This window comes from Anastrepha ludens, chromosome 4 (genome assembly GCF_028408465.1).
Source record: "Anastrepha ludens isolate Willacy chromosome 4, idAnaLude1.1, whole genome shotgun sequence".
Taxonomy (NCBI): domain Eukaryota; kingdom Metazoa; phylum Arthropoda; class Insecta; order Diptera; family Tephritidae; genus Anastrepha; species Anastrepha ludens.
Window position 1 is genome coordinate 115,837,085 of NC_071500.1, and position 21,983 is coordinate 115,859,067.

Below are 21,983 nucleotides of genomic sequence, written 5' to 3' on the forward strand. Positions count from 1 at the left end.
ACATTGCATTACTGTAAATAAATTATTTTAGTTTTTACGCAGCTGAAATGCCTTTTTGATGAACGGTTAGTATGACTTGGTATATATATGAGTCCAAGGAATTTATTTTTTCTCTCCATTCAATATACACATGCGATTTTTACAGATAAGTAAAAACATTCTTGCTTAATTGCTTAATGAATTGAATTGTAAATGAATATAGTTGTACCTACGAGTATTAATAAATGGCCTCAGTTGAATTGCCAACCTTCATAACAATTAACTGAAACACTACGTCTATCCACGTGCATATACATATGTAGGTATATGTATAAAAGTACCTACAATTTATGTGCCTGCAACATAGACGAGCATGTTTATCATTTTTGCTAAAATCTCACTAGTTTGCGAGTGTGCCTGCTCGCTACACCAGCCTTTGGTAAACCGACCGGCCGGGCCCTACAATACCCCAAAAATGGTTCCAGAAGAACCGAAGATCAACCCTGGAAGAAGTAAAAGCGGTTTCAAAAGGTTTGCCAAATAAAATTTCTGCTTAACACCTACCGTATAACTTCTGTTTCGGAGTACTTTTAACAGATGATGACCTTTTTTTTAAACAAGCGGAATGGATTAAATAGCGACAATATCGGCAAAATCATGTTTTTAAATGAGACTTAACGTGGAAAACTCGTACTTAAATTTAATTTCATGTATTATATTTTTATTAGTTTTTATCATACAAATATAAATTAAGAAATGATTGGAATATATTTATATGTATATATTTATTTACTTTATAACAAAAAATAAATTTGATTTTTAAAGAAACCTTTTTAGAATCTTTTGTTTAGCTATTTTGATATTTCTGTTTGAAACCCGAAACTCAGAAACGCACATCACTAGTGAAGATGAACGGGGAGAACGAATAAAAGAGTTTATAGTTTGCCATGAAATGTAATGTAATGGTGCTCACAGTCACCAACGTAAAAGCAGGCCCGTGTCAGCTGATACGATGAAATTAATGAGAGCCCCATGCAAATGAATTCTCACCACCCTTCCGTTCCGTGGTATAGTAGGTTTTGGATAGTTTCCGTAGAATCGTGTCAGCTGATTGCTCTCTCACCACACAGTGTTGTCAAACAGTACATTTCGAAATCGTTTAAAAAATAACCTTAAAAAATTTTAATTTTTGTTCAAATAACTTAAAAACAATGTTGACTAATTTTAATTATATTGTAGATAAATGAATTATTTGCATTTGTTGGCTTTTAGCTTTGATTTATTATATGTATAATTAAAAATTGTATGAAAAAGTGTGTATGGAAAAATATCAATGGCAACATTATGTCGATACAACCAAACCCAAACCGATGTATTATGAACGATAACGAAAGGACGCAGTTGTTTTCTACGGGATAAATTTGGCTCAATTTTGTGTATTCTACGGGCTGCGGAAAAGGACTACGATAAGTTGGTGAGTGTGTGGACCATAATCCTTAGTACGTGATGCGAGATTTCTCTGAACTGTGTATGCTTTTGTTTTTTATAATGGGAGTTACTAGTTGCAGCAAACGCACTGAAATAATTTTTGAAGTCATCGGGCTCACAGAGGTGAAATTCTTTTACAATGATTGTATGACGAACATGTTGGACAATGTGTCAGTCACATTAGTTATTGTACCAATGCAGTGTAATGAAAGGGTGAAGTCGTTATCTTGCCTTTGATTAAATAATTTTTAACATATTTTTATTACATGACAGAAAAAAGCTTATACCAGAGCTTTTTGATTATAAAATCCACTATAAATACCACCGTGGAGCATTCACCACCAGAAAAGTTATATTTCCTATCGTTGTATACATTTAAATACTTTGCCTTCCGTTAGAAGTATTCAAAACACCTCTAGAATTACATACTATACTAAGCACAGATATGAAACCGACCTCGCTGATCATGGTATATATTTTCGCTAACGCGGTCACACTACCGCAATCTAAAGCGGATAGTTGTTTATATAAACTACCAATGCCGACCAAATATGATCCTGACGATTGCAATGGGTTTTTCGCACTTTACAATGATCAATATATACAAGAATATTGTCCACCTGGTGCCAAGTACAGTGTAGCCTTAAGTTGTTGTGTAATTGGACGTTGTCCTCCTTGTAATTGTGAAGGCATAGAAACAACAACGGCGCCAACTTCTACTAGTGTAAGCCATCCAACAATAACTGACATTACCAGCAAGCAAACAACTCAAACTACAACGGATGGAACTACAATTGTTACCTCAAATGAAACGACCACTATTACCCATGTAACCACTGACATAACAACAGAGACGGAGAGCACAATATTTACAACAGAGGTATCCAGTGAAGCACCAACGAGTGAAGAGTCTTCGACAACTTCAAATCAAATAGAGAAAACAACGACGGAGCAAACAGATGAGCCAATTGAAACTACAACAGAAGGAACTACACTTGTTACCTCAAATGAAACGACCACAGTTACCCATGTAACCACTGACATAACAACAGAGACGGAGAGTACCATATTTACAACAGAGGTATCCAGTGAAGCACCAACGAGTGAAGAGTCTTCGACAACTTCAAATCAAACGGAGAAAACAACCACGGAGAAAACAGATGAGCCAATTGAGACTACAACAGAAGGAACTACACTTGTTACCTTAAATGAAACGACCACAGTTACCCATGTAACCTCTGACATAACAACAGAAACGGATAGTACAATATTTACAACAGAGGTATCCAGTGAAGCACCAACGAGTGAAGAGTCTTCGACGACTTCAAATCAAACGGAGAAAACAACCACTGAGCAAACAGATGAGCCAATTGAAACTACAACAGAAGAATCTTCTTCAACTAAAACCACTTCCTCATTGTTGACTTCAACAAGCAAGAAAACAACCACTGAGCAAACAGATGAGCCAATTGAAACTACAACAGAAGAATCTTCTTCAACTAAGACCACTTCCTCATTGTTGACTTCAACAAGCAAGAAAACAACCACTGAGCAAACAGATGAGCCAAGTAAAACTACAACAGAAGAATTTTCTTCAACTAAAACCACTTCCTCATTGTTGACTTCAACTCCGACCGAAACATCTAAGGGAACAACCGCTATAACACCACAATCATGTGCAACCTTGCCGACAGGCACTTTCCTACCTGATCCAGATCATTGCAGCCGTTACTATGTTTGCACTTTTGGTCAGGCTACCTTGATGCATTGTCCATCCCCACTTTGGTTCGATCCAAGGTTAAATGTGTGCAACTATAGAGAAAATGTAATATGTGCTGCGAATAAGGACTGATCTTCGTTTAACTCTGTACCTATATAAGGATGAACGTGCACATGTGTTGCTCAATAAAATTAAATAAAAAAACTTTCTTCATTTCAAGCGCTGCCTTAAGATTGTTTTTTTTGTTTGTGTTTGAGGTTTGACTTTAGGATACCTTACATACCGATTTATAATGTTCACGCTTACATACATACATACGTACAAATCCTTATAAGGAGAGAAAGTTGTCCGATTCATCAATACATTCAATATATGTATGTATGTATGTATGTATGTACAAGAAGGGTAGCATTAATAGGTTTCGCACACATGTGGTTTTGCTACTGGAAAAGATTTGTGTTAAAAGAGGGCAATTGTGATTTTGCTCCAGATATGAACTGTCGTTTGGTTGTAGGCGGGACGCATGTACCTATGTATCTCGTGTGTAAGCATTGGCGTACGCGGGAAATGATTTCGGAGAGGGATTTGACTTCGACGCGAATGGAAAGACTGAAAACATCTACATGATATATACAAGTTATATATATACGAGTATATATTTATATAATATATTTATATATATATAATATAAATGTATATATACATAATATTGTATATTTTTATATTTTACAGTAGGTTCTGTTTTTATGCGGCTTTTTTTATGCGGTTTTGAAATAGTGCGGTTTTTTTTTATTACAAAATGTATGTCGACCTATCGTGAATTGTACATATAAACAAGATTCTAAACCAGCTAAGCAAAAACTCATCACAGATTACATCAGAAATGCTAACCCTACAAGTATGGAACCGCCTGCATAACTATCTAAATCAGACGTGTACATTTCCTCAAGTGACGAAAGTGATTTTACGCCAAATCCTAAACGAACGCGCAACATGTGGGTATTGTCTGATTCTATTTCTGACTTAAATTTATTTTTCGATTCTGACGTTTCTTAAATAAAGATATAATTTTCAAAAATACAATATTTTGTTTATGCAATTTTATTTAATTATTTCAGATTCATGCGGTCTATGGAACGTATCTATAGTTATAATATGGGACTAGTGCCCTTTTTTATGCGATTTTATTACATTATTTCAGATTTATGCGGTTTTAGCACTTTTGAAACGTATCCATAGTTTTACTATAGAACTGGTAGCTTTTTTTATGCTGTTTTTTTTTCATGCTGTTTCTTGCGGAACGTATCTACCGCATAAAAACAGAACCTACTGTATATTGTTCTTTGTGGGGTGTTTGGCCGAGCTCTTACACCATTTTTTTTTTGTAGGTCTTGATGATGCTTTAAAAATGGAGGCACCAACAGTTTTAAGCCGACTCCGATGGTTTTCCCGCAGAAGGCTTTATATTAAGAGCTTTTTCGTGGCGCAAATACACTCAGAGGTATGCCATAGCCAACTGGCAAAAAAATCTCTTCTATCATTTGGTGCTGAATGATTCAATACAATCATATTTGTTTCTTCTTTGACTCATTCCTTCAGGAGGGGTGTAAGCCCCTAACCAAGCCCGTTTCTGTCGAAAATGGTTTTTAAGCATCTGTGGGAGTGATAAGAAAAGATGAACAATTGATAACGAATCGAAAATCGATTTGATAAAGAGGTGTTGATTGTACATTAGAAATACATTAAAATGAACTTCCATTGTTGGCGACCATAAAATTTATGTTGGATCTAAGTTTACATTCAGTTGATAAGTTAGCATCAAGTCGAACGTAAAGTAGACCAAGATCGTCTGAAATGTTTTTGTACTTATTTAAATACTTATATTTTCAGTGATTTTTTTGAAATATGTACTGTTGAAATCGATCAATTCAATATTGGTCGCGTTATAAATTAAACAAAATAAAAGAAAATATCAACGAAAGTTATAAAATAAGTGAGATAATGGAATATGAAACGATCTACCCCATCATAATGATATACCTAATATTTTCATTTCATACCGCATATGCTGCCACATTCGAAGAATGTGAGAATGCGGATGAAGGGACATTTGTAAAAAGCTCCGAGAGCTGTCAAAACTATATTTATTGCGATGGTGAAAGTTCCTATTCTGGCGAATGTGATGAAGGTGAATATTTTGATGGCGATTCTTGCGATGATGCGAGCAATGTATATTGCGCCCTGGATGATCAAGATGTGACAATTCCTGAGGTTACTGGAGCATCTGAAGTAACCGAAGAACCGGTCGCATCGTCTCCAACAACTACTACAATAACAAATCAACAGTTACCACAATCAACGCACACAAGTGGTGAGAGTACCAGTACGTCGGAACCGATCACCATTGCCCCGGTAGTGAAAGATCAGTGTCCTGCAGTCGATGATCCGGAACAAATCGTACTTACGTTGAACATGCAGTCATGCACAGACTATTACCTTTGCTACCATGGCCACCCAATTGAAATGCGTTGTTCCGATAATTTACACTTTAATATACACACAGCCAAATGCGATTTTCCCGAAAATGTGCAATGTATGGTGAGTTTAAGATTTAAAGGACACATACTTACAAGTAAATACCTCTATATGTACATATGCACTTGGACACATCGCTCATTTACTTCAAAGTGTCGAGAAAAGCGGCTGCAAAGTTTTCAATTTGCTGTGCCTCCCTGTGTAAAAGTAAAAACATATTTTCACCTTAATACATAGATATCGCCAAAAATTTTTTGCGTAGCACAAGGCCACTTGTGTACTTACTTGTGCTTACTTATTAAAAAAAAAAACAGTTTTTGGACTATGATACTGAAGTAAATGAGCGATATGTACTGGCACCTGCATGGACGTGTAGTAATCTGAAGAGAAACCGTAATCATTTCAAACAAATTTCTAGTTTACAAAAATAAAAATCTCTATTAACCATTTGGGATGATCTAAAATTTCGGAAGAAAAGTTTTGTTTTGGTTGTATGTAATAACAAAAAGAACAAAAAATAGTAGTAACAGGATGAACAGCCTAGAAAGTAGCTAACTATTGACAGCCCGGCATCGGCGTGTAAAATTTATCAATTGCTTTCTGAAAAAAAATAATAATAATAATAGCAATAACTATATGGATTACTATACAGGTACATGTACAAATGTCTACTACATCTCTTTGCACTGCATATGCACATGTACGCACACATATATAGTGCTAGTGTCCATGAAAAATGTGCCTGTACAATTTAAATTTAAATTTATAATTTTCAACTTTCCACTCAATCAGCTCGATCGACCGAACGCAAATAAATGTCTGGCACATGTCATCGATTTCTTTCCTCATCCTCATAATTGCAACTACTTCTATTATTGCATTAAAGGATTCTTAACTGTGCAGCAGTGCCCTTTTTACTATGGCTGGGACATTGAGCGGCGGGCTTGCGTACTTATTAGCCAGGCGAAATGTTTTGAAGGGTCTAGACGATCTTGAATGGAATTAAAGGAAGAAAGAAGTCATTCTCACATTTACATATGTACAGTGCGCATTCTTATAAGTATGTCGTAAAACAGGAAACGTGTCTTGATACTATCCCAAAAAAAACGTACATTTTTCAGTGTGAACATTTTTCATTTTATATGCATATATGAATGTTTGAAAGAAATATGAATGACTTGTATCAAACACACATAATACTTATATATTATATACAATAATGCCAATAAATAAATAACTGAAGGAAATGTGGTAATCGAACACACAAAGTCGTGAGCATTCCAAAGGAAATGGTGGGAATGGGGCATGAAATGGTTAATTCATGAATGGTTTCTAAAAGCTACTGCCAGCAGGCACTCCAATCAAGGTAAGCGGGAGTTCTGTACAAGTAGACTGATACTTACATATATGTATGTATAAGTACAAGTATGTGTATTTCCAATATAAAATGTTACTTCCTAGAACAAAGCTTTTAAGCATTGCCTGGTATGGCATAACGCAACGACTCATGCCAATGGCATTTCAATTTTTTGTGTGCTCGATATTACATATATTTTTAATATGCAATCAAATTGATGTTCAATCTTCGCACACATGTATACATACATATTTAAATGTGTGTATGTACATATGTAGATAGGAACATGGTGATAAAGAAGTGATGGAACAACAAGTTGGGTATTTACATATGCATGTACCTTCCCCTTCTTCTTGACCGGCGCGATATGTACCTATCCATTTAAAGTTCCACAATCTGTAGCGGAAGTTCTACAATGTGAAACAATTTCTCTATAAATATACATATTGTGTTGCGAATACGCAACTAACTGTAAGATACGTGAAGTGTCAATAGACAAGAAATAATGTAGAATGATAATACAATTAATTTATGCAAACTTCTTCATATTTAGAATGGCTGGTGTCGTTCGTAATGAAACAATTGCAAACAACTTGAAATAAACTTGTATGCACATAATGTAGAGTATACACTCTCCGACCGTTGCATCGACACCTTGTACAACGAGTTGGATGGCTGTTTAGCATACGCTTTATCCTACTTTATTAACCTCTATTCGTGGTGTTGAACTTTTTGCAAAATACAGGAATCAAGTCGTATTTATTGTTTATTATTTGTTATTAGTTTTTTTAAATTAATTTTTTTCTCTGTGTTAATAACTAAAACTAAAAATGTAAACAAAGTTGGTCGTACAATCTACATATACACGTTCCAACTCATCGTATAACCGCTAACTTCGCCCACCAAAAATTAAAACATTTTAAATTTCATGCAACCGTAGGACCAACAGGGAAATCGGTTGTACAACCTTACTATACAAGGTACACTGTTCACCCAACATGCCGAGGTTGGAGTGTCTATACTCTGCATAATGACATATGCCACTTTTCGGTCGCCATATTAACCTCCTGGCAATTAAACAGATTTCAACATTTCGCGCTACCAAATTTCCAAAAACCTTTTTTATTTGCCACTTCTTGCGAAACGTAAACAAAATATTTGATTTTGAAAACTAGAAAAGCATCTTCCACTTGCTAATACTCGTAAATCATTACTCGTCATTCGCGAGTCAAGTGGCGTGTATTGCGCACATTTTTCAAAGGCCAAATGTCCACATCTAAGAAGCATGCGAGGCTAAGCCGAAAGGCGGTGCAAAAATGGCAAAGTGATTGGATATAAGCGAATCACGTTTTCTTGGTTTATATATAAAGTACATAAATCGCTAGCTTAGAGTGAAAATTTGCAAAGTTCACTTTTTAAAAAAACATCTATTTTAATGCAAGAAGCAAGAAAAATAATGCATTCATGGTTTCGTGATATATCAATGTTGTACTTCTGATTTAATCAGTAATAAGTTTCTTTGGCGGAAATGTGACAAGTCATCAAAGTTGTGGAAAAATGATTCGTTTGGAGTAGTTTTAGCTTGGAATACGCGAAAGTTTGTTTAAAAGAAAATTTGTATGCTTTCCTGTGAAAATTGAAAAACTGCAACTTTCCACACTAATCTAGGGATACAAGGTGGCGTAAAATTCGTCATCAATTTTGATTTTGATTAACTTTTTTGCTAAACAAACAAACGGATTTCCAGTGGTAGAAATCTTTAGTCTGACCTTTACGCACTCCATTGCTTTCTGTTTGCATACCACTGCTGTCTGGTTCACAAGTAAAAATTATAAATCTTCATAAGGTTAGTAATTTTGCGCCACTCTGTATATAACGGGTGATTTTTTAACTATTATCTTTTTAAACAGTTGGTTTAAACAGCTGACGTACATTTCGTGTTTTGTTTCACTGTCAAAGATCTTCAGTTTGGTCTATAATTTAACCGTGAATCGTCTTACAAACGAAGAACGCTTGGAAATCATTGAATTTTATTACAAAAATGCGTGATCTGTTAAGAAAGTTTATCGCGCGCTTCTTCCATTTTATGGTCAGTTTAATCGACTCACTAAAGCGGCTATTCGAGCTATTGTGACTAAATTTAGAACCAAATTTACATTACTGGACATCAAGCCACCAACACGCTTACGTAGAGCGCGAACTGAAGAAAATATCGCAGCTGTATCGGCCAGTGTTAATGATGACCATCAATTATCGATTCGTCGCCGTTCGCAGCAATTGGGCCTCTGTTACTCAACAACGTGGAAAATTTTGAGAAAGGATTTAGGCGTCAAGCCTTTCAGAATACAGCTGGTGCAAGAATTGAAGCCGAACGATCTACCGCAACGCAGAATTTTTGGTGAATGGGCTCTTGGAAAGCTGGGCGAAGATCCACTTTTTTATCGAAAAAATTGTGTCCAGCGACGAAGCTCATTTTTGGATCAATGGGTACGTAAATAAGCAGAATTGTCGATTTTGAAGTGAAGATCAGCCAGAAGAATTGCAAGAGCTACCAATGTATCCAGAAAAGGTCACCGTTTGGTGCGGTTTATGGGCTGGAGGTATCATTGGACCGTACTTCTTCAAAGATACTGCGAATCGTAATGTAACTGTGAATGGTGAGCGCTCACCAATGAAATGATATCCAACTTTTTTTTGCCCAAAATGCAAGAGCTTGACTTGCATGGCATGTGGTTTCAGCAAGACACCGCCACATGCCACGCGTAACAATGGCCTTGTTGAGAGGCGAGTTCGGTGAACATTTTATTTCACGTTCGGGACCTGTCAATTGGCCACCCAGATCGTGCGATATAACGCCTTTAGATTATTTTTTGTGGGACTATGTTAAAGCTCATGTCTATTCAGACAAGCCTGCTTCAACTAACGCATTGGAAGACAACAGTAAAGGATTTATATGTAAGATACCGGCCGAAACATTGGAAAGCGTATGCCAAAATTGGACTAAGCGGATGGACCATTTGAAGCGCAGTCGCGGTCATTTGCATGAAATAATCTTCCATCATTAAATTATATGGATTGTACTATCGATTTAAATAAAAATTTCATGCATTTTTCTGAATTTTACGTGTGTTTTTTTTGAAAAACTTTCCTATAGCTCTTAAAAAATCACCCCTTTATAATTATAATTAGCGCGCACAACACATGCCTTGTTAGGTGTATGGTCGGGCTCCTCCTGCTATTTTTGGTGTGCGTCTCGATGTTTTTCCACAAAGGGAGGGACCTACAGTTTTAAAGCGCCTCCGAATAGCAAGCAGGTGGTCTCCTCGATCTTCGATTTATATGTCTTACTACAATAAATAAAAATAAAAAGAGGTTGTCTGTAAAGTCGGTTTACTGACGATAGTTTAACGTGATAACGTCATAAGAAAATACTGATTGAATGGTTGCATTTTTCAAAAGAAAATTTTAATATTATTTGTTTGATAGATATTTTGTATGGATATAGAGAATGAGTTAACATTAACATAACATAATATACTTTAACATAACATAACACAACATAACATAACATAACATAACATAACATAACATAATATAACATAACATAACATAACATAACATAACATAACATAACATAACATAACATAACATAACATAACATAACATAACATAACATAACATAACATAACATAACATAACATAACATAACATAACATAACATAACATAACATAAAATAACATGCTGTTCAAGCAAGGTAACGACGCATGAGCAAGATAACGACGCATTTTTTGGTGCGTGCAGCCGGCTACATAGAATTATAAGACGTTATCACGTCAAAAAATAATAATAACATTAAAACAACAGGTATTATGAACAAACTTGGTTTTATTTTAGATTCTTCAAGTAAATCAAATTAATAAAAATCAATAAGAAGGCATATGCAAATACAAATACGTGAATTTATATATGTACATATGCGCATATACATACACATATACGCTCACTTAAGTAGGAGAGAGCAAGATGTCGAACGTTGCCGTTCGTTTGCTTTGTTTGCTTTGTCGTTCGTTCCGCGCTTTCGCTTGCAGTTCATTCAAGGTAACGGCAATGAGCAAGGTAACGGCAATGAGCAAGGTAACACTAATGAGCAAGGTAACGACACATTTTTTCGTGCGTGCAGCCTGTTAAATAGAATTATAAGACGTTATCACGTCAAAATGAAACTTATACAAAATTTTTTTTTTAATTTTTTTAATCTAAAATACAAGACTTTTTATTCTTACTAACATATTTACAAAATTATTATGTTGTTAAATACGAATTTTGGTACTTTAGTTATGTAAAAGTATAAACGTAAATTTAACTTCAATTTGTACTAATACAGATTTGAAACCAAACAAGAAATGTGAAAAAAACGTTAAGAAAAATATAAAACTCGAACTTTATTTGATTTCTTTAACCCAGACCCAGCACCCTTCGTCTAAATAGACGAAATACTATACATTCGCCTATGCTACATACAATACAAATACATACGAGTATATGTAGAGACAATTTATCATCTTCTGTGCATAAACATGTAAGTGGTTAAAACGGCTTTTTCTCCTACATTCACAAGAAGTAATATATACAGCATAAACATACATACGTACATACATACATACATACATATGTTATGTGTTATTGAAGATCCACAATCACTGCCGCTGATAATTTGTACCGACAGAGTTTTTCAAAATAATTTTACTCACCTTCATCAAAACATGAGGATTGCACAAAAGCTTCAATCACTTATCGAATTTTAACAATTTTTGAATACTTCTACCAAAATGCAGGCATTTCAAGTTTTAGTAGTTTCCAGCCTACCATCGAAATAATACTTATGCTACAAACTGTGTATTCGGCAAATACTTTATACTATTGAATTAGTAAGAATGAGTACTAAATGGTTTTGCAAGTCTCTTGCAATTTTGACATTTACTTTTGTCGCCCACGTGCATAGCGATATCTACGAGGAATGCAACAATAAACCAAACCATGCGTTTATAGTTAGCAATACGTCTTGCAGCCACTACATCTACTGCGCCGGTGCCGATTCCTATGAGGGCGAGTGCCCGGATGGCGACTATTTCAATGAATTATTACAAACATGTGATCCTAGACATCTCGTCGACTGCAAACTTAACACTTCAAGCGACATCGGTGGTAATTCGTCAGCATCTATGCAAGTCCAAACGACCACCACACTCAGTTCACTGCTCTTTTCGACAGTTAAGGACACAAATGCAACTGTTACATCGAATTCCATCATATCAACTACAATCACCAGCCAATCGTATGATGTGAACGCAACTACTACAAGCGCTAGTGGAGCTATGGTTACGCCGGCCACGATTTCACCCAATACAGATGGCAATACGGTCGTAATAATATCCTCCGAATGTCCGGCTGTAGACAATTTAAATCAGATAATTTTCGTGCCCCATCCGAAAACTTGTTCTGATTATTTTATTTGCTACCATGGCGAGAGATTGGCCATGCACTGCTCTGCCATGCTGCACTTTAATCCGCGCACTGGAAAATGTGATTATCCAGAAATGGTTCGATGTCAAGTAAGTAATAAATTTGTTCTTTGTTCGGAAGTAGAATTATTAGAAATACTATTGTATATGAACATAGAAAATGGATATTGAAAAGCTTTAGGAATTTAGTTTAGCTTTAGAAAAACCAACGGATACGAATCAGAAGCGAATCATTAGCCGATTTAAAATTCGTATAGTAACTGCAGGCAATAAACAGGCACTTAAGTCAAAGTAATTAAGAAAATGGCTGTAAATATTATTAATTATTTTGGATTTCCGAATATAACTTAGTGTACAAGTGTTTTTGGCTTATCTTTTCAGACCGATTTCACTAATCCGAAAGAACAATGCCAGGCGCACACCATGGATATGTATCCGCATGCGACAAATTGTAACTATTTTTATCACTGTCGAAGCGGATATCTTTTATTGCAGCAGTGCCCCTTTGGCTACGGCTGGGACTATGAAAAACGCGCTTGTACTGTGCTTCATCAAGCTGTTTGTTACAACAGAAGAACTCAAAGAATTTGAACAATTTTTTAAATATTTTTTATATCATTAATAATAAATCGAGCCTATATACAATACTATACTGTCTTTTGCATACAGAATTTATTAAAACAAAATTATAAATTATTTTATTGAACGAGTACGCGAGCACAGATCGCAGCCGGTATAATTTTTGTAAGTACATACTTATATCTACCTACAAATATAAGTATACCATATGTAGTACAGTAGAAAGTACAGTGCCCGAATGGACTTCCGCAAGTATACTTAATAAGGATTTATTGTTTCTCAAGTTCTCACTTATCTTTTTCTGATTTGGATTGACCGCAGCCAAGCGTGATGGGTCTTTAGAATAATTGGCTTCAAGGTTTTTACCCTTTGCTGCCAAAGCTGTTATTTTATGAAGTAACTTCACCTAACAGCATGACTGTCTAGTCAGCAGATCTTGTCTGGTTGTGTTGTGAGTAGGAGTCCTGGAACATAGAATTCCAGCAGACATGGGACCGATTATTCCTCTCCCTTCTATCTCATCTAATATAGCCGTTTAATCTCGTTTGGAATAACAACTTGAGTCAATTTATGATTTAGGGTGTTTAAAATTGTTTTGAAGTATAGGATCTGAGAATACCTCGAATTAATTTTCCTAATCAAAATAAATTTGTTTGGTTCACATCTAAAGATAACAACGACATCAGCAATTTTCCAAACCATGTAGTTAATTCTGATAAAAACTTACCTACTACATGCGTACGTATACGCGTATTCAAACATGACGAAATTTTCTTTTGATTTATTTTGGAAAACAGTTTCTAAATTTCCATTATCATGTGGAAGAAAGTGCTTAAGTTTTACTTTAATTAAGTAATTATTGCATATTAAAATGTACGGTGATTTATTCCTTAATAAAGAAGAGAAACAACATGAAGTTTTAAAAATTAAATTCTAATTCTTTTCCGTTTTCATCATAAAATTCGTGTGTGCTGAATAATATGAACATATGCATATACGAGTACATTCAAGAATGATAGAATACAAGACTGCGCCAACTCAAGTTATATTCACTGATCTTTGTAACTTTTCACACAGAGGTTTGTTTGTTTTCGAAACAGCAGATTCTGTCAAATTTCTGCAGAACAAAGTTCCGGTATACGGATGGCGCCGGCTTTGTATTCTCTACTCTGGGAAGTATATTTCGGCATACGGGGCGTATGAGTAATTTCAGTTATGCTTATGCATGTATGTATATACATATGTACTTACACTTGTAAATATATGGGCTTTACATTTTCGGGATTTTACTGATCCTTGCATTTTCGGGGTCTTATTTCGCATCCTATTCCTGAGACTGCACTGAAATTAAACGAAGTAGCCGAATGGGCAGGTGCGTGACAACCATTCGGAATTCATGGAGAGAACGTAGGTGAAACACTAAAAATTAAGAAAAACTAATGGCGGTCGCCTCCGAGTGTATTTCTGCCATGAAAAAGCTCCTCATTAAAATATCTGCCGTTCGGAGTCGGCTTGAAACTGTAGGTCCCTCCACTTCTGGAACAGCATAAAGACGCACGTCACAAATATTAGGAGGAGCTCGGCCAACTTTGTTGTATTTTAAATATATTAGCGATGAAATAACAGTTTGTTTTGATTAAAGAGTGACGTTAAGGAAATAAGAGCATTGAGAGTATTCTCCCTGAATGTATGGCCCGCAAAGTCAGCTGCCCGTTGGATTGTTGATAGAAATCGAAATCCTTTCTGCAGGTAATAGCCTCTATCCCCACAATTAGAAACTCAATCAATGCTGCAAAGAAAGCTTTCCATTCCTCAAATGAAAATTTTACTAGATGCATTTGGTGAGACAAATTTATACTCAAAAATGTTGTGATTTTCGGAGTTCAAAAACATCACAATCCTGGGATTAACATTCCTAATATACATGTGTGACGTGCCACCCAAATGGGAAAGATTCACAAAGACTGGGCGAACTGTATCGAAAATGCTGCTGAAGCTGCAAGAGTGTATCATGTAGAAGGCCTCGATATACATACATATATGAACACCTTTTTACGATACTCAAAAAATGCTTAATCAAATTCGTCCGAGACACCAGTGGTCCCAATGATGGAAACTAGCAAGCCAACCTCTGGTAGTTTTTCGGCGGCAGCCATTGCAAATTAACCTAACCTAATCATGTATGCTACTACTAAATACTAGTTACTAGTTATGGCATCGCATTTGACAAGAAGTTTGCATACCATAGTTCCAATTTAAGAGCAGTTCTTAAGATTTCATGATTATTAAATTATTTCTTTAACATTTTTTGTTTACTTTCCTGAGAATACCAAATAATCTATAAGAATTTGAATTCAACGTCTGCAAATTATTCGCGGAAGAAATTATTCATTCAGTCATGACATATTCATAAGCGTTGCGAAATATTTCATCTAACTGGAAGGAAAAACTTGGACTAATACCAGAAGGCCGTTTAAAATTGCTCAAACCTTTCTTGGTTTACTTATTACAAAATATCTGGTATTTGTACATACTATATATGTACATATATATGTGCACACTGCAAGTAAATAAATGCGTGGTTTTGAACTCTCGAACGGAAATTAAAATGTTGTAGTTTACGCGTCACTTTTTTGTTTTTTTGTGGATATTAGCAAAGATATTATCTTTAAGTAATGAGAACAAAATTTTTGGAAGGCTTTCAAAAATATACATACGTACATATTCATTAGCAGCTACTATAAAGTATACATATGTGTGTACCATACAAATTCAATACTCATATTTGTGCACACATACGCACCTTAAAAAGTATATTTACATATATGTATGGAGTTTTCTTTTAGGTTTCGCAAACAAATTTCGAAATAAAGTTAGAATATTTTACGACGGCTGGTGAAAAGGACGTCAATCCGCCAAACAAGTTATATTAGAAAGTTTTGAATTCGTTACGATAATGGAACCCGAGCTCATCTACGGTAAATAGCAGCATATGCACATCCATACAGCATCCCATTTTTTAACTCTATAAAACTATTTTTATATGTACATAAATGCATACACATTCACATGAATTCATTACTAAGAACTTATTTAGTTTCGTTGATATACGTTTTTCAGTTTTTCGTATATATTTGGCATTGGCAACAGTATCACAATTTGCTTACGCCTCTTCATCAAATTTAGTCACTCCGAACAGGATCAAGCGTCAGAATAGTATTTGTTTAAATCATACCGCTGGCGAATTCGACAGAAATCCAGATGACTGTCGTTCATTTTATTTGTGTTTGGAAAACGGACAGGCTGTGATGGCACCCTGTCCGCCAACAATGCTGTTCAATCCGATCAGCAAGCTCTGCGACACCGCCGACAACGTAAATTGTGAGCTCGATATATCCAGCAATGGCAACAATGAAAACACTAGTAGTAATAACAATAATAATAATGGAAATACTGGCAACAACAACAACAATAACAATGACAATGAAAATGAACTGCTAAATGCTTCACGATACTGTGCTTCACAGCCACCCGATCAAAACCGTATAGTCTTCTTAGGCAGCAGTAGCAATTGCCAACAATACTTCATATGCTACTATGGCCAAGCGGTGTTGCAAGAATGTAGCGCCAATCTCCATTGGAATGCGAATACAGCCAAGTGCGACATGCCCGAAAGTGCAGGTTGCCCATTTCGGACTCCTGATACTGTTACAAGTACAATTGGCTCAACAAATGGAAATGGTGGCACTGACAACAGCGCCGACGGATCGGCGAGTAGTGATGGTGGCGAACTCATTGATTGCCCAATCTATGGGCAACATGTATTTCCACACATGCTGCGTTGCGATTATTTTATTTACTGTGTTAAAGGACATGCCATCCTGCAGCAGTGTCCCTTCTACTACCACTTCGATATCGTGTCGAAAAGTTGTAAATTGCGCACAGCAGCCATCTGCGTGCGAGATTTAAATATTAACTTCCGCCAATTAATAGCAAAAGTGTAAATGGCATCCATAACGGATTGAAAATAATAAATAATAAAATAACAATATAAATACGTAAAATTGACACTTGCAAATTTATGACGAAAAAGTAGTAGTGGACATATTGTTCGAATTTATTATACATACATTTGCGTATTTGTATGGAACACCGGAAAGTGTGACCCTTATTAACCGATTATGCGTTTCTTTCTCATTATTTCATTCTAATGGTCAACTTGTTATTTGAACAATTGGGACAGGCAAGTCAGTTGAGATAGGTTTCATAAATGTAAACTTGGACTAAATGAGTGTTGCTTTAGAGGAAAAGTCTTGCAAAATTAATATTTCACTTTAATTTTACAGAGAAGTTTTTTATTTTTCATTGAAAAAAGTGAAGTTTTGAGTAAACTTTTATAATATGTTGCGAGTAGTTCTCAAAAATCGTGAAGAACGTACTACCAAATGAATTATGTTTTAGACTAATAAAAAAATGTTATTGTCAAAAGATTATAAAATTTTCACGCATACCTTAGCCATGGGTCTGCCTATACTCTATAGACATGTAGGTCTAGTTACCATGACTTTTCAAAGCCATTTGCTAAGGTTCTTTATGTTATTGCATGTGACTCCCAAGCAAAATTTTGTATTATTACTTGGGGCTATGTATGTATATACATAAGTATGTATCGTTCGATTTGCGGAAGATTTTCTCGAGGACTTAAGTAAGGTAATATACTGGCCATAGCTGAAACCCTTTCAACAAAAGGTAATCCTTAAGACTGTAGTCATTGCTTAAGTCGATCGTACCTTTTAAGCAAAACAACCCAGGATCTAATCAAGAACTGAGCTTGGGAACTTTCCACGAGAATTCTCGCAAAGTCTCAAATGAGACATCCTTTGTTTGTTGAGCGCCAACGCATCCATTTTAAGGGCTATGATTTGAAGAAATAAAAAAAGAATCATTCAGAATCGTACACTTCTGTTAGGTGTTTGGTCGAGCTCCTTCTCCTATTTGTGCCCCGCGTCTTGAGATTTTTCATGGCAGAAATACACATGTTTGCCATTGCCTTCCGAAATACAGAAGTAGAGCTGTAAAAACCACTTTCTGAACGGGTGCTCTGTCCAGGTGGTTGCTGCTCACGTAAAGACAAAGACTGGAAACACTTCTACTAAAGACGTTTGACACCAAACGAATTTCAGACAGGATCACTTTTTATTATGTGAATTCTTCAAATATATTTTTCTGTGCTATTTTGGGCTTTAGAATTAAGATTGTTTGGGAGAAAAGTTCCGAGGAAGACTTCTATAACAGTTTTTAGCTTTAAAAATGCATGAATATTGAGTATTGAGTACTACTAGACAAGCAAGTGAATAGTGATGAAAGTAGTCTTCTTTCTCTCGCCAGCGCAGGGCAGTCACAGAGCCAGTAGTCGAAGTTTTCAATTTCTTCGTCCTCGCGGTAGTTGAGGTCGTTTGCTAGCAGACCCATTCTGCAGGCACGCGTCTTCACTAGGCAATGGCCAGCTATATTTCTAGTCACTAGTTTGTCTGCTTGAGAAGTTAGAAGTTCCTTTCCTCGCCAATTCGCCCGCTACAGTTAGCTGGTACATCACCACGTGCTTGGTGCCCTCTATAAACTGCTACATTTATTGCGTTAGCTTATATAAGATTATACATTTATATGTATGTATGTATATTTATGTGTATAAATACGGAAATCCATTAGAGTACTAACATATATATACCGTTATGAGTATTTACGAGAACTTGTTGATAGATAAAATACCAGGTCAACCACAAAGTAAATATTTTAGTCCGAATGTAATATACATTTTCCCATCTGCGTCGGTGGGCAATGAAAAACAGAAAAGGTTGATGAACGGATGCGTGCAAGCTACCAGGGACTATAAAAACCCGTAGTTGTGTCCACTTATTAGGTTAGTTCTTTAATATATTGACAGTTGATTGGTCGGCATAAATGAGTAACGGTAAAAAACTTATTTACAATGCCAGGTGAATCAAATATTCTGGTTAAATAATTAAACTGCTTTAATTTTAATATTTCTTTCAGTAGTAATGCTCCTTGTATATATTGTTACCATACTAACGGCAACTATTGGATGTAATGGAATCAGACACGATAATTTAACAAATTTTGATACGCGCGAGAATTCGTATTTAGTTGAATGTGATAACAAACCCTATGGTTACAAGATCCCTGATCTAACCGATTGTTTTGGATATTTTATATGTCATGGCGACATGATCATTCAACAATATTGCCCGCTTGGTGAACGGTTCAATACTTCGCTGCAAAGCTGCCAGCTTGGAAAATGCCCACCCTGTAGTTGTGAAAATTGCGCCGGCGGAAATGATAGCGATGGTATCGATTGCAGTGTAGCTCCAAATGGTGCTCGTTTTGGGGATGTCACACATTGCCGATATTTCTGGCAATGCGTGAACGGACGTGCGGTCCGACTCTTTTGCGAACGAGGAATGTGGTACGACCGCGTCAGATATGTTTGTAATTTTCCGGCGCTTGTAAATAACTGTCCCGCCAATCGAGACTAGAAAAAGTGCAAATAAATAATTTCGACAGAAAATAAAAATAAGGATAAACGTTTTATTATCAAAGTATTTTTATCGGGTAAATATGGCCATACCTACCATAGTAATTACGGCGAATTCATAGAAGCTGGCTTCGCTAGTGCAACAACAACATTTGTATATATCACGATCAAGGCGAATTGAATACTGAAGGTGGCGCCATTAAAAAACAGTTACTTTACTCTGATGTCAGCTCCCTTCGCAATACAAAACAAACAAAAGTAGGAGAAATTACATATTTGCGAAAATTCAGTGAATGGTTTGGTAATATTGTGATTTGTGAGATTAAAACTAAACAAAGTAATGCAAACGAAGTGCCGCGTGTTAAATTGTTGAAGCACAAATAAATATAAAGACTCCAAATGCAAGTTTTTTGCGTTTTTATGCAATATCTTGCTTTCGTTTTAGTGGTTTTAATAACAAAGTGATTTGTTTTGTTTACGTTCTGATAATATAGAAATTCGTGGAAAGTAATCATCAAATTTTTTACATTCAGTTCATTAAATTACACAAACAAAGTTTACATATATACCTATTACTACCATCTTGTATGAATTGCTCTATTCTGAATAAAAACTCCTAGGGAGTTTTTTCTCTATTCTCTTTCTCCCTGTCATGAATCAAAAATCTCTGAGATTTTTTTCTATTTCCCCTTTTCTTTTATCCTAATCAAGGCGCATTCATCAAAGGTGGTGGCACTAGGCCAACAACACCGATCTGTACATTAGAATGTCACGACAAAAGTTAGACGGAACGCCTTTTCGTAATTTCATTTATGCTGGCATTCTAATGCACATGACGACGCAAAAAAACAAATCAGCTGGTCTACTGATATCTCCTTTAAAAGGTTCGCCTTGATCTTAACGAACTTCGACAACGGGAAATTGTGTTTTGGGATAAAAGTAAGAATGAAGATGAAGACGGTGTATTCTGTACATCGTAGGTTAAAAATAGTGTAAATGTTGCCTGAATTAGGCATCACGAATGCAAAAAGATGGGAGAATGTGATGGCATTTTCAAACGAATTTTCCCCCAGCCAAGTTTGAGGCCGGAGTACACAAATATATGGAACCTAAATTTTTCAATAGAAAACAATAATAAAAATTGATTTCTACCACCAACAAGAGCCAATTGCAGTTATTTGTAAATATGATGCAAGAAAATCCTGGAACTGGGACAGGACTTTAAATCAGCAAGCAGGAAGTTAAGCAACCAGAAATCTGCTATAGTATTAGTAATAAGAATATGAATGTTTTAGCAATAAAGATTTTTTTGTGAAAAACTTTTATTGGTTTTTTATCTTTTATATTAGAAAGAGTACAATAAAATAATAGTAATTTTATTAACTTTTTTGATAATTTTATGTATAAAATATTTGAAGCTATACAAAATTGTGTTATTGCTTTACAGCTGATTCTGTAGGCAGCTTCCTACTCTGTTCATAATGTCTTTGGTAGTTGTTAATTATTGGCAAGGGTCCAAAAATATTACTTTTGGGCTTTCGCTGAATTGTGTCTTGCTACTCTTTCATTTTATTGCACAGCTTTTATGCATTGCTCAATTATTTTATTTATTTTTCCCCAATTTCGCCTTAATCCTTCCCTTTAAAATGCAAAGAGAAATTTACCCAAGGTAAGTTACTAAAGCAGCTGATTTGTTTTTTCTTGCGATTTGTTAAAGAGATCCGGTTTTTTGTTGTTGCCTTGTTTGTTTGTTTGTTTACATTCTGACCGAAATTTTGGCATTTAAAATACCAAATTGCAAAAAAACAAATATCTACATATATCCACGACAACAGTAGTTAGTGGTGCTCACACTCACGAACATAAACGTACGCCCATACCAGCCGATACGTTGAAATTAATGAGAGCCCCATGTAAATGAATTCTCACCACCGTTCCCTTCCGTAGTATGGTAGATTGTTGTCGTGCGATTTTGGATAGTTTCCGTAGAATCGTGTCAGCTGATTGCTCTCTCACCACACAGTGTTGCCAAACAGTACATTTCGAAATCATTTACAGAATAAATTTAGAAAAATTTTAATTTTTGTTCAAATAACTTAAAAACAAAGTTGAATGATGTTTATTATAGATAAATGAATTATTTGCATTTGTTGGCTTTTAGCTTTGATTTATTATATGTACAATTAAAAATTGTGTGAAAAAGTTTGTATGGAAAAATATGAATGGCAACATTGTGTCGATACAACCAA

At 35.5% G+C, this 21,983-nt stretch overlaps 4 protein-coding genes across 7 annotated transcripts; all 4 read left to right on the forward strand.

Annotated features, from left to right (window-relative positions):
- Nucleotides 1–1,818: 1,818 nt before the first annotated feature.
- Nucleotides 1,819–3,406, forward strand: LOC128862324 (mucin-2-like). The gene has a single exon (XM_054100882.1). It carries the CDS (start codon nt 1,913–1,915, stop codon nt 3,317–3,319), a length of 1,407 nt encoding a protein of 468 aa, XP_053956857.1. The 5' UTR covers nt 1,819–1,912; the 3' UTR covers nt 3,320–3,406.
- A 1,596-nt stretch (nt 3,407–5,002) lies between these two features.
- LOC128862325 (probable chitinase 10) lies at nt 5,003–6,968 on the forward strand. The gene is made up of 2 exons (XM_054100883.1): nt 5,003–5,785; nt 6,515–6,968. Exons 1-2 carry the CDS (start codon nt 5,189–5,191, stop codon nt 6,716–6,718), a joined length of 801 nt encoding a protein of 266 aa, XP_053956858.1. The 5' UTR covers nt 5,003–5,188; the 3' UTR covers nt 6,719–6,968.
- A 5,005-nt stretch (nt 6,969–11,973) lies between these two features.
- LOC128861967 (uncharacterized) lies at nt 11,974–17,185 on the forward strand. The gene is made up of 4 exons (XM_054100341.1): nt 11,974–12,707; nt 12,984–13,140; nt 16,302–16,555; nt 16,709–17,185. The coding sequence occupies exons 1-4, from the start codon at nt 12,015–12,017 to the stop codon at nt 17,183–17,185; spliced, it is 1,581 nt and encodes a 526-aa protein (XP_053956316.1). The 5' UTR covers nt 11,974–12,014.
- Nucleotides 17,186–19,114: 1,929 nt separating this feature from the next.
- On the forward strand, nt 19,115–19,760 carry LOC128862326 (peritrophin-48-like). 4 transcript variants are annotated; one of them, XM_054100888.1, is made up of 2 exons: nt 19,115–19,177; nt 19,239–19,760. In XM_054100888.1, exons 1-2 carry the CDS (start codon nt 19,171–19,173, stop codon nt 19,733–19,735), a joined length of 504 nt encoding a protein of 167 aa, XP_053956863.1. In that variant the 5' UTR covers nt 19,115–19,170; the 3' UTR covers nt 19,736–19,760. The 4 variants fall into 4 exon arrangements, with proteins under 4 accessions (XP_053956863.1, XP_053956861.1, XP_053956860.1 ...); XM_054100886.1 differs by having other exon boundaries at nt 19,116–19,177; nt 19,236–19,760; XM_054100885.1 differs by having other exon boundaries at nt 19,118–19,152; nt 19,236–19,760.
- Nucleotides 19,761–21,983: the final 2,223 nt, after the last annotated feature.

Coding starts and splice junctions, on each gene's coding strand:
- LOC128862324 (XM_054100882.1), top strand. CDS start 1,913: ATGAAACCGACCTCGCTGATCATGGTATATATTTTCGCTAACGCGGTC.
- LOC128862325 (XM_054100883.1), top strand. CDS start 5,189: ATGGAATATGAAACGATCTACCCCATCATAATGATATACCTAATATTT. Junction 5,786..6,514: donor CCGAAAATGTGCAATGTATG/GTGAGTTTAAGA, acceptor CCACTCAATCAG/CTCGATCGACCGAACGCAAA.
- LOC128861967 (XM_054100341.1), top strand. CDS start 12,015: ATGAGTACTAAATGGTTTTGCAAGTCTCTTGCAATTTTGACATTTACT. Junction 12,708..12,983: donor GTCAAGTAAGTAATAAATTT/GTTCTTTGTTCG, acceptor TTATCTTTTCAG/ACCGATTTCACTAATCCGAA. Junction 13,141..16,301: donor GGACTATGAAAAACGCGCTT/GTACTGTGCTTC, acceptor TACGTTTTTCAG/TTTTTCGTATATATTTGGCA.